Raw genomic sequence first — 13,546 nt, forward strand, 5'->3', positions numbered from 1 at the left:
CTTACTGCCCTAAATAAACAAATCAACATCCAAATAATAAATAATTTGGGACTTAAAGAAACAAAGTTGACGTTCGTCAGAATTAAACAAAAAAACTGAATAATTCATATCCGGGGTAAGCACCATGAAGAAAAGAATGAATCCTTATGATTGCAGCAGCCAAGTTTAGTATTTGATTCCATAAATAAATTTCCATGAATAAAATGAGATTCCTGTGACATCAACACTTTTGATATGACATATAGGAAGAAAGCAGGTTTAAAGATGTCACATGTGCATGGTCTAGTTATTCACAGCCATGCCCAGATTGACATAGAGATTTTGGGTGAGCACAGAGCAAGAGGGTTTAAATTTTATCTTCGTAATCTTTGGTGCAATGAAGAAAATGGGCAGAGGACCAAAAAAGTTAATCTAAAAAGAAAACACAGGAAAGGAAGTTAAAGGCATACAAATTCAAATAGGAAGCAAGCCCTGTGGGGCATAACTTTACAGCCAATAAAATTTTACTGTACTAGTTTTGCTGCGAACCACAATTCATTGCCACCACACAACAAAATAACACATGGTCCACTGTTTGAGTCCATGGTGTCTTCAAAACTGGATCTCATTTGTATGGTCTCAGTATCAAGTACAAACTCTATCCACTGCATTATATTAGGCAATCAATATGGAGTATGTTGCGGGGTAAATGTACAAATGAATACAAAATGTAGGTGTTATTCCATTTATTTTCACTTTATAAGGCTTCATGATTAATAATGGATAAGCAACAGTATTAAACAATACAGTGTTTGCTTGTTAAAGGTGACAGCCCAAGCATTCTTTGAATAGCCCACAAGAGATCACCAAGCACGAGGGTCAGTCATCACCCTGAATTATCTACTTCAGTTGAATATGTTGACGGCCTAATTCGCAGACAAAATCCTTGGTGGAAATAAAGGCATGAGAATGAGGAAGTAGGCAAATATTTAAAACAATCTGCAATTTTCCATGGTGTATCCTAAGTGTAATCTTCATGTCTGAAAGACTAATTGGACCAAGATGCAAATGTCATTTAAACTCCATTTTAAACTCTCATAGTCTCGGGTTACTGTCTGCGTGGAGTTGGGGCGGCACAGTGGTTATCACTGCTGCCTCACAGCACCAGGGACCAGGGTTCAATTCCGGCCTCGGGTCACTGTGGAGTTTGCACGTTCTCTCCGTGTCTGCGTGGGTTTTCTCCGGGTACTCCGGTTTCCTCCCACAGTGCAAAGATGTGTGGGTTAGGTTGACTGGCCATGCTAAATCGACCCTAGTGTCAGGGAGACTAGCAGAGTAAATACGAAGGGTTATGGGGATAGGGCTTGGGTGGGGTTGTGGTTGGTGCAGACTCGATGGGCCGAATGGCCTCCTTCTGCACAGTAGGGATTCTATGATTCTAGTAGTTGATTCTAATTCACACAAAATCCATTCACTTAGACACAGTTAAAATTAGGCCCATACAGTTTGTCCTTACTTTTATATTTTATACTGTGGAACTACAATATTTCCATTTATAGTGAAAATTAACAGTGCAAACATATCACACTATGATTACACTCACCTGCTAAAGCTGGTGCTACTGCCAAAATATTTATGAATGCACAGCATTCCATCCAATGTAATGAACAATGCCATTCCAGCACAGACTGAGCGTGAGTATGCCGCAAGCCTAGTTGGTCTCCTCAGCACCCATTTTTGCCTGCATGCTCAGCACCAACTTTGCACAGGTGATGTTACAGTTGCGAGAATCAATGTAGCCTCTGGCATTGAGACGCAATACAAGTCCTCTGTAGGGGACTTGTGTTATAAACGCATTTTTCTACCTTGCCTTTATGCCATTATCAGCACCTTCTTTAATATTTAACACTACCAATAACACTCCCACTGTCTGGAGTCCATGACGTCTTTATCAAATCTCTCCTAGCGCTCACCTATCTCTAACAGACTTTGCTCTACCCCATCCTTTAACACTATGAAATCCATCGCATTTCTCCCTCTCTTTTAGTCCAAAGAGTTATACGAACCCGAAATGTTAACTTTGTTTCCCTCTCCACAGATGCTACCAGACTTGCTGAGTTTTTCTAGTATTTTCTGTTTCTATTCCTTGTAGCAGACCAAGAGGAGCCAAATGTTTCATCTTGATTATGTCAGGAAACAGAGGTAGTTTTAAGTAATCTATATTTGTATTTGTGGGTATTGGAAACAAGGTATGCCTTTAAGTAAGTTTACTTTGTGTTTCTGTATAAGAAAGGATTAAAACTTTAGTTAATCTCATGTTAAGCAAAAGTGCTTGCATGTTTGTGGGTTTTGGTTTCATTTCAAACCGCGCCTACATTGTAATTAAAGAGTTTATGACATGAAAACACACAGGATTTAAAAGAAAGAATAGGATGTTGCTTAGCAATCAGAGGCCCACACTGAAAAGCAGAAGCACTTGTGGTTCAGTTGGAACCAGGTACTGAGAAGAAAGCAGCTCTCACGGAAATTGCCAGCAGTCAGGGAGGACAATGGAGTAGGGGGCAGAAAGCTAAAGAACAGCTAGTTCTAGAAACCAGGGAATGAAAGAGAAGTCTCCGAAAGATTAAAGTCAAAGGACAAAGAGCTGGAATCTGAACAAGGTACCGCTCACTGAAGTTAAAGAAAGGGCAAAAAGAGGCTCCAAGTTAAAGACGGAGCTGTGAAGTTCAAACCCGGTGAGGTCAGCTAGCAAGAATTGATAAGTTTTGCCATGTGCATTTAAGGATAGAATAGATAAGGATAGATAAATTTTTTAACAGTAAAGGAATTAAGGCTTATGGTGAGCGGGTGGGTAAGTGGAGCTGAGTTCACTAAAAGATCAGCCATGATCTTATTGAATGGGGGAGCAGGCTCGAGGGGCCAGATGGTCTACTCCGACTTCTAGTTCTTATGTTCTTATCAAGAAGCCAGACTCATGAAGAAACTTGAGGCCGATGAGACCTTAGTAAGTCTGCAAAGCAGTAGTGTTCTATTGGCACAGCTGTGTAGCTGAGTGATTGTGGGGACACTTAAATGCACATGGCAATTCAAGACAGGAATACTGAAAAGAGAGATTGAAATCATAGAAGTGGATCCTTGATGAACGCGTCTGTAAGAAAGTGTTGTTTGAGAGAAGATTTAAGGCGTGCTTTTTCCAAGAATGGAATTTGGGAACACTAGTCTGGATGTCAGAGTTCCAGTGAGACCAGTTGGCTCACAATATGATAAGTATCTGGGGGGATTTGATAAGAAATCCACAGAAGTTGTATTAGGTGGCGTCTGCTACTTGGTTTCAGAGTGCAGTGTGTCTGACCACAGTTGGCCTGTTGGTTTACATGAACTGTGTACTTACTGAGAAGATCATAGAATAAGGTATATTTTGTAACTTGTGTTATCCTTTAAAAACTGTGTACATCCAGTGAGGCAGTATTGTGTTATAGTCAATCTTTTTCTGTTTAATAAATGTTTTATTCTTTTGTTAAAGTTAATTAGCAGCCTTGTGACTCTTCATCCACGTTGCTATACAAAAAAAAAAGTTATGGCCTATTGAGCCAGGGTCCCATTCTGGGACCTGACTGTCCAGTCGTAACATCAGCTGGGATCGTAACATGAAAGCTAAGACTTTTGCTCTTGAGGTTTTGAGTGAAGTTCTGGAGGACAAAGCTTACAGTCTGTAACTGAGGCCTTTGGGACCTGCCATTGTGCAAACCATCAAGCTGATGAACAGGGCTGCAAATCAAGACAACAGTGGAGGACGGTCCTGTGTGGTCCAAGTGAGCGGCATGGTGGCACAGTGGTTAGCACTGCTGCCTCACAGCACCCGGAACCCGGGTTCGATTCCAGTCTCGGGTCACTGTCTGTGTGGAGTTTGCACGTTCTCCCCGTGCCTGCGTGAGTTCCCTCCGGGTGATCTGGTTTCCTCCCACAGTCCAAAGATGCGCGAGTTAGGTGGATTGGCCATGCTAAATTGCCCATTAGTGTCAGGGGGATTAGCTAGGATAAATACATGGGGTTATGAGAATAGGGTTTGGGTGGGATTGTGGTCAGTGCAGACTCAATGGGCTAAATGGCCTCCTTCTGCACTGTAGGGCTCTAACGTTGGTATCTTTCCAAGTGGCAGCACCATTCCGCCACTGACTACAAAGGTCTGTGTGAATAACTGTCTGAATAGCTTGAGAGTACAAAAGAACTGGAGGGTTTTCCAGAAGGGGCCAAACCATGAAATCAATGTTATTGATTGTTTGTTTGAAAAGGAATTCTGGAAAGCTACACCATCAGGACTGTCGACACCCGAGGAGGGAGGATTCAGGGAAGTGAGCCTTGCTGAAAATAATCATACCATGCAGCTTGGAGGTGAAGCTGCTGTTGGATAGGACGCCTGGTGTTCCCTGCTTGAATACAGAACAGCATATTGTAGAACTGTGCAGCTACGTAGTACCATGCAGACTGAAGGGAAAGTCTGTGGTTATGTAAGACATACCTTTGTTACATTGACTATTAAAGTGAAATTTATCTGATTTGTCGAAATGACATTTGCCCGATAATTCATATTTAATTTGCGTTGGTTCTGATTCATGTTAAAGTAAAAATGACCAAAAAGTGAAATCTTGTTGGTATTTTCTTCATGTTTGGTAAATTTGGTTTATGGTTCTGCCTTGGGGATTGTAACACGTTTCAACTGTAACTTTTCTCGATTTTTGTGACACTTCACTGCATACCTTCAGTGTATTGTATCTACTTAAAGGGTAAACTACCAATTGGAATACTAAGTGGCTTACTTGGACAAAAGTTCTTGGACAAAGGGACCCACCTGCCCAAGTCGATGCCTTAAACATATGAAGATTCTATGATTTTTTTTTAAAGATGGGCTGCTTCCAAAAAAGACACTTCTAGGAATCACTCTGACTTTTGCGATAGATCCAAGCATGGAAAGATGATGATGAACTCACAATTGAGAAGTCTTAGAGGGGTGGCTGCAGTATCAGGTTGCTACATTGACACAAGCGCAGTGAACTGTTAAGGTGCTGGGTAGATTACTTGTGTGGAATACTCATCAGAAAGAGAAATTCACTCTTAAAATGAGAGAAATTCCTTTCTACCAATGAAATTCCTTTCTACTAATTCTACCTCAGCTTGTGACTGAGCCTGACAGACTAGTTCCCACCTTTAACTCCTGCTCTGCGCTGGCTGTCGCTGAGGTAACAGTCAGGTGCTATAATTGGACTTAGCATGCCTGGACTAACTAGAGGAAAATTAGCCTAAGCTCCCAATCACTATTCATGACTTGTGTTGTATATGTGTGACTACAGAATCAGGCTTGGCAACAGTGGCCTTCTACATTGGGATTACTCAATGTCTTGGCTTACGCGCATGTTGCCTTTTGGCCTTTGCAGTATACTTCAAGTAATGAGAAACCCTTTTTAAAAGGGCTGAGAAAGACTCAGCGATATTCAGTGTGTATAAAGGTCCAGTTTGAAGCATCTTGTGCCTCTGGCTCTCGGCAGTATTTTAGCACGGTTGACCCACGGCAGCTGTTGTAGATTATATACGTACCACAAAATTTCCCTTCTTTGAAAAATGTTTACAGTACACAATTTCACAGTTTTCTCTCTTAAGCCGAAGCTGAAACTATAGCCTGTTGTCTTAAAAACGAGATGAAATTTATTCCGGAATATAGATGCTCACTTTCACTGTTATGGAAAATGGGGAATGTGTCAATTTGCTCTCTCCTCAGAAAAAGGTCTGGTGGAAACAGAATGAATGGGCTGGCTTATTATATTTCTGTTCACTTCCTTCTAACCATTTGTAAGTTCGTGTTTTGAGCCACAGTATTCTATTAACCACTCATTTCAGCCTGCTGTGGGCGGTAATTTGATTTCTTTGCTAACAATTACAGGTAAAGTAACACAACTGGTGCTTTACGTTCACCCAAATGGCAAATATTTCATTCGTGGTTGTGTTTACTTCCAATTTTCTCTAACCTCGCCCTGTGATGCAATGACTTCTCCAGCTTCCTGCTTTAGAAGCCTTTACCCAAGTATCTGGTGCAGGGAAGCTACTGCTTCTAAAGTTATTAAAACTAGGATGTGCAGGGTTTCCGTTTGCATCATGGAGAGAATTCAGTGCTCCCACCCCGAGGCAAGTTTGGAGGCAGGAGGATTTGATTGGGCAGGGATGCAGGATGAGGACCCCATCACCTTCCCGATCTCTGCCCCAATTAAGTTTGCGGCGGGAAGATAATGAATGCCCACTTCAGGGCCTCTCCTCCTGCTGCCTCTGCAGCAGGAGGACTTGAAATGTGGGATACTGAAAGCAAAACCCTGTTTTTCTTTATTCATTCGTGGGACATGGGCATCGCTGGCTGTCCAGCATTTATTGCCCATCTCTAGTTGCCCTTGAGAAGGTGGTGGTGAGCTGCCTTCTTGAATCGCTGCAGTCCATGTGCTGTGGGTTGACGCACAGTGCCTTGAGGGAGGGAATTCCAGGATTTTGACCCAGTGACTGCGAAGGAACAGCGATATATTTCCAAGTCAGGATGGTGAGTGGCTTGGAGGGGAACTTGCAGATGGTGGTGTTCCCATTTAACTGCTGCCCTTGTCCTTCTGGATGGAAGTTGTTGTGGGTTGGGAAGGTGCTGTCTAAGGATCTGTGGTGAATTGCTGCAGTGCATCTTGTAGATAGTACACACTGCTGCTACTGAGCGTCGGTGGTGGAGGGATTGAATGTTTGTGGATGTGGTGCCAATCAAGCAGGCTGCTTTGTCCTGGATGGTGTCAAGCTTCTTAAGTGTTGTTGGGTTCACTTACAGGTTCCCGGGGTGAGGCTTCCTCATTCAAAGGCACTCAGTGCCTGAACAATGGATCCGGCATCGGGAAGTGGAGAGTCGACCAAAAGCCACCCCTCAGCTTGGGTGCTAATGCCCCTAGCCACCCCCATCCTGTGACCCCCTCCCCCACCCCCCTGACCACCATCCTCAAACTGACTCACCCATTGCCTGGCTCCCTTGCTGATCCTGGGCCTCTGTTGGACACACTCTCAGCAGCAGCAGCCACTGCTCCCACTGGCAATGTTCAGCCGCTGGCCTCTAGTTGGCTCTCGGTTAGCGGTTGGGCAAGAGTTGTTCCATCCAGAGGGAAGCCTGCAAATGGCCTGTTGGCACTTAATACAGTGACCATTCCCTAAAGGAGGTGAAGCAGGGATGTCACCAGCTATCCAAATAGCAGACAAGACCCCCCACCCCCCACTTGCCTGGATGCCCCATGTGGTGCATTAGTGGAAATCACCCATAAGGTGTTACTATGTTGCTGCCATGTGATAGATAGTTCCCTATTTTTTTTTAAGTTGACGCTGAATATATTCAAATATTCATCTCCAAAACATGTTCACAAGACTTAACGAGTTAGTTACCATAACAACACTTTCATCATGGCAAGTCAATGGACCAGATATAAATCTGTAATTGCTCAGGCAATCTAGATGTAGATCACTGACTGATAGCCTGTGTGAAGAGTTACAGAGCTGAATCACAGCAATAGCATGTTTGATGAAGCATATTGTATAACCATTTGAGGAGAAACGGAACAGTGGCCTACTGCAATACCTGCTGGCATTGATGTAATCTTTTCTGTGCTCCAGGAGAAATTCTTTCAACTTGCTGGTATTGGTGAGCTGAAAAATAAAAACAAACAAGAAAAACACCGATGGATTGACAACTTAAAGAGTTTTCTCTTCTAATCATGGAATTACATTCAAGGGACCATTGTAATGTCATGTAATACTCTTCACGATCATACTGCCCAACATTCCCAATTGATCTTGAAAAAGGTCAAGCTTCACTTTCAGAGCAGCACACATCTTTATGGTATTTACCATGCAGTGCAATGTTGAAGGTGTCATCTGTATAATGCTGTAATACAGTAATGGCTTTTATCTAGCAGTTTCAGCACAAGACAATGAACTGACACAAACACTCCACTTTCTTGCCCACTCCCCATATCCCGCGATTTCCCGAGAGAAAAAAAAATCCCAGCTTTAATTGCGCTCAACTATGGAGCATCCAAAACCGTCTGGGGTAGAGAATTCCAAAGTTCCCCAATTCTTTGAGTGAAATAATTTCTCCCCATCTCATTCCTCAATGACTGGCCCCTTATCCCGAGACTGTGTATAGAAGTCTGGAATCCCCACAGTGCAGAAGTGGGCCATTCGGCCCATCAAGCCTGCGCCAACAACAATTCCACCCAGGTTCAATCCCCACGTATTTACCCTGCTAATCCCCCTGACACTAGGGGACAATTTAGCGTAGCCAATCCACCTAACCCGCACATCTTTGGAGTGTGGGAGGAAACTGGAGCACCCGGAGGAAACCCTTGCTTTAGGTTCCCCAACCCACGGAAACAATCGTTCAGCATCTACCGTATCCAAGCCCCTTCAGAATTTTCTATGTTTCAATAAGATCACCTCTCATTCTTCTAAACTCCAGAAAACGTGAGCCCAATTTACTCAGCTATTCATTATAGGATAGCCCCCTCATTGCAGGAATTAAATTAGTGAGCCTACCATCTCCAATGGGAGTATATCCTTTCTTGGAGGCCAAACAGGAAGGACGTGGAAAAGATTGAAAGGGTGCAGAGGCGAGTTACAAGGATGTTGCCTGGATTGAGTGGCATGCCTTATGGGGATAGGCTGAGGGAGCTCAGTCTTTTCTCCTTGGAGAGACGTAGGATGAGAGGAGACCTAATAGAGGTATATAAGATGTTGAGAGGCATAGATCGGGTGGACTCTCAGAGGCTTTTTCCCAGGGTGGAAATGGCTGCTACGAGAGGACACAGGTTTAAGGTGCTGGGGGGTAGGTACAGGGGAAATGTTAGGGGAAGTTTTTCACACAGAGGGTGGTGGGCGAGTGGAATCGGCTGCCGTCAGTGGTGGTGGAGGCAAACTCAATAGGGTCTTTTAAGAGACTCCTGGATGAGTATATGGGACTTAATAGGATGGAGGGTTATAGGTAGGCCTAAAAGGTAGGGATATGTTCGGCACAACATGTGGGGCCGAAGGGCCTGTTTTGTGCTGTAGTTTTTCTATGTTTCTAAAACTGCACACGGTACTTCTGATGTGGTCTCACCAACATCCTGTACAATTGTAGCAAGGCTTCTTTATTCCTATACTTCAATTCCTTTGCGATAAAGGCCAATATGGCATTTGTCTTCCTGACTGCTTGCTGCACCTTTGCATGCAAATTTTCTGTGTTCCTTGTAAGAGCACACCAACAAGTCTCTTTAAACATCAACACTTACAAGTTTCACACCCTTTAAAAAAATCATTCAGCTTTCCTAAAAGCAAAATACTCCGGATGCTGGAACCTGAAACCAAAAACAGAAAATGCTGGAAAAATCTCAGCAGCAAACATTCTACTGCTAACCATAACTTATAAACAACCAAACATTCTAAAACAAAACATGACAATAAGCATTTGCGAGTCCAGGGGTATATACTGATATTAAAGATTTCCAATTGTCCATTAGTGCAAATAGCAGTCCCGGCGGGTTCTCTGTAAATATTGCTCCATTGAATTAGAGGGGACTGCGATTCGAGTGTGGACCCTACATCCTTTCTCCGTGTAATCCTTTCTTTTCATCAGCGGAATTGGACTCCGAGGATGATGAGATATACCAGTGTAAACAAGATTAGTAATACAGCAAGGTGTGACATTGGGCAAACGAATGGATGCATTTGGATGTTTGAGCCCCTGTTTTTCCTGATGGGAGTCTACAAGATTATGAGGGGCATGGACAGAAGCTTTTTCCCAGGGTGGAAGAATCAATTACCAGGGGGCACAGGCTTAAGGTGCGAGGGGCAAGGTTTAAAGAAGATGAACGAGGCAAGTTTTTTTATACAGAGGGTGGTGGGTGCCTCGAACTCGCTGCCGGGGGAGGTGGTAAAAGCGAATACGATAGTGACTTTTAAGGGGCGTCTTGACAAATAGATGAATAGGATGGGAATAGAGGGATATGGTCCCCGGAAGGGTTTTAGTTCAGTCGGGTAGCATGGTCGGTGCAGGGTTGGAGGGCCGAAGGGCCTGTTCCTGTGCTGTAATTTTCTTTGTTCTCTGTCTGACAGCATCTGTGGAGAGAGAACAGAGCTGGCGTTTCGAGTCTGGATGACCTGATGAAGCTCCAGGCTGGCATTTCTATGCAGTGATTGATGACAAATTATTTGTGTTCGGTGTTACTATCATAACTCTTCTGAAACTGACTGCACTCTCACCACGGCGGGCATGTGCCAATTAGTGTGAAATCCCTGTCACTCAGGGCGAGTTGTAACCCCACCACTCCCCCCTCCAAAAAGAACAGACAAACATGAAATCAGTAAGAGTTACATTTCCGCTCTCACATCACTATTAGAAACTCCATAAAACATTACACCTTGTTCAATCAGGTGGAATTAAGGTTATACGGTGATGCGACAAATAAAATTTGACAATCGACAAACTTACTCTGAAAGAATGATTTAATAATCCTGGAGCTAAAATATTCTGAAAAATCATTTTTGTTATATGATTCATTAGAAGATTTCTAAAGCTATTTTTTGTTAATAGTTTCTTTAAGAAATGATTTTTCAGAATTTTTTTTATTCATTTGTGGGACATGGGCGTCGCTGGCTGGGCCAGCATTTATTGCCCATCCCTAGTTGCCCCGAGGGCAGTTGAGAGTCTTCCAGTTAGCGCTACCTGTATAGAGTCTTATCTTCAGATAAAGAACCCACATTATTGTTTCACCAATCTTTGTGTGTGATTGGTGCATTTATGTCAAAAAGAAGAACGCAACATGGTGGCAGGAAGTGGCTCTGGAGTCACATGTAGGCCATTCCAGGTAAGGATGGCAGATTTCCTTCTCTAAAGAACATTAGTGAACCAGATGGGTTTCGACAATGATTTCATGGCCATCAGTAGATTCTTAATTCCAGATTTTTTTTATTGAATTCAAATTCCACCATCTGTCATCATGGTGGGATTCGAAACCAGGTCCCCAGAACATTAGCTGAGTTTCTCGAATAGTTTAGCGATAATGCCACTAGGTCATGGCCTCCCCCTAAACATTCAAGCTTCTACTTACAACCCATGCATATATGTCCCAATCTTAATCTGCCGATGTCAATTTTTAGCGGGTATTTTACTGCTTTTTGTTTCCTGTTTGAATGTTTGTCAGAAACCTTTATGACATCACTCCATTGGTACAACATGAATGCCCAGAACAATGTGATCCGCTGCAATGCAAGAGCGTGGCAATAGATGTGAAATTCTCACCAGGGAGATGGATCTCTCAGCTAGACTTACTTTGTGGGACGCAGCGAGTGTGCTTGCTTCGCTGCCGACCTCAAACTCTGGCTCGTAATCACTAAAAGTTAAAATAATCCCAGATGAAGGGCAGAAATGCCTAGTTTCTTCTCCTGTTCTCCACAATCACATTATTTTATGATTAAATTTAGTATGACAGCTACAGAGTGACTGCACTAAGCGTAAGTCCATTAGAACAAGTTTTGCGTCATGTTCACTTTCAGAACCTACTGAGATGGGCGACACGGCGACACAGTGGCTAGCACTGCTGCCTCACAGCGCCAGGGATCCAGGTTCGAATCCCGGCTTGGGTCACTGTCTGTGCAGAGTCTTCATGTTCCTCCAGTGTCTGCATGGATTTCCTCCGGCTGCTCTGGTTTCCTCCCACAGTACAAAGATGTGGGTTTGGTGCATTGGTCATGCTAAATTCTCCCTCAGTATACCCAAACAGGCACCGGAGTTTGGTGACTAGGGGATTTTCACAGTAACTTCACTGCACTGTTAATGTAAGCCTACTTGTGACAATAACTAAACTTTTAAAAGAATCCGTACTTCCATAGTGCCCTATTGATCCAGGCATTTAAGAATAGCTGCCCTGATGTGGGTTAATCTCAAACATCACTCCTAATTATCACAGATAGGCGTCAGCCTTGGCTCAATGGTGGTCCTGTTGCTTTTGATCATTGGGCGAGAGCTCAAGCGTTAACTTCAGAAACATAAGCACATAATCTAGGCTCACGTTTCTATACTGTAATGAAAGAACTTGCATTGGCTGAGGTACCATCTTTCAGATGATAAGTTAAAGATGAAATCACAAATAAGTTCACAACTTAATAGCATGTGGAAGAAGTTAACGACTTGGTTGAATATACAGCACAACAGTCCATTCAGTGAATTTTTTGGATGATTGGAATAATCCTCCAGTCATGTAATTACTATAGCATCAGACGATCTGTGTGAGACTAGTTCAGATACTGACAGGCCAAAGACCCGAACTGAAACAATGCTGATAACTCCCAGTATGCGTTTCATTAGGAGAGATTTTAATTACAATGGAAGCATCGGTGAAGTACTTTTGCTTCACGACAATAATAAACTTGTGTAAACCTAGAAACATGGACTGATCAGAGTGTGGAGTAAAACAGAGCCCTAATGCCAGACCCCACTATAAAGGGTGGCCAATCCACAGCTTGCAAGACACATATGACTCTTTCAAACACAGAATGCTTACTTCTCTGTATTAAGATTCATCTGCCACCTATCTGCCCAGTCCACCAACTTAGGTTGTTTTGAAGTTCAATATCATCCTCACAGTTTACATTGCTTTCAAGTTTCGTAACATCCGCAAACTTTGGACTGACCCCTGCATACCAAGATCTAGATCATGAATATATGTCAGGAAAAGGAAGGCACCCAACACTGACCCCTGGGGAATGACACTACAAACCTTCCTCCAGCCTGAAAAATATACATTGACTATTACTCTTTGTTTCCCATTACACAGTGAATTTTATATCCAGGTTGCTACTACCCCTATTATTACATGAAGTACAACTTTTCTCACAAGTCTGTTGTGTGGCACTGTATCTCGTGCCTTTTGAAAGTCCACATACATCACATCAACAACATTACCCTTGTCAACCCTCTCTGTTACTTCTTCAAAAAACTCCAGCAAGTGAGTTAAACATGATTTCCCCTTTAGAAATCATTGCTGGCTCTTTCTAATCAACCCACAATTTTCCATGTAACTGCTAATTCTATCCCGAGTAATTGTTTTCAGAAGCTTCCCCATCACTGGGGTTAAACTGATTGTTCTGCAATTGCTGGGCTTATCCTTACAACTTTTCTGAACAAGGGCATAAAGTTTGCAATTTTCCAGTCCTCTGGCATCCCGTGTGTTCAGGGAAGACTACAAGATTATGCAATTTCCACTCTCACTTCCTTCACTATCTTTGGATAAATCTCATCCAATCCAGGGATCTTCACAACTTTAAGTACCGACAGTTTATCTAATATCCTTATCAATTTTGAACTGTTCTAGGCGTTTGGGTTTCACATGATTGAACAGTTTCCTCCTCTTTCACCGTGGCCTTGGTAGCATCTACCTCTTTGGTAAAGACAGGTGCAAAGTATTTATTTAATACTACAGCCATACCCCCGGCCTCCATTTGTAAATACCCTTTTAGGAACTTAACCCAC

At 43.0% G+C, this 13,546-nt stretch overlaps 1 protein-coding gene across 2 annotated transcripts in view; it reads right to left on the reverse strand.

Annotated features, from left to right (window-relative positions):
• stx18 (syntaxin 18) overlaps positions 1–13,546 on the reverse strand; it is a 160,173-nt gene that overhangs the window by 78,878 nt on the left and 67,749 nt on the right. For both annotated transcript variants that reach the window (XM_078210140.1, XM_078210141.1), the window contains exon 2: positions 7,619–7,686. In XM_078210140.1, coding sequence (XP_078066266.1) covers positions 7,619–7,686 — 68 coding nt within the window. The remainder of the gene's footprint in view (positions 1–7,618; positions 7,687–13,546) is intronic.

This window comes from Mustelus asterias, chromosome 1 (assembly GCF_964213995.1).
Source record: "Mustelus asterias chromosome 1, sMusAst1.hap1.1, whole genome shotgun sequence".
Classification (NCBI taxonomy): Eukaryota; Metazoa; Chordata; class Chondrichthyes; order Carcharhiniformes; family Triakidae; genus Mustelus; species Mustelus asterias.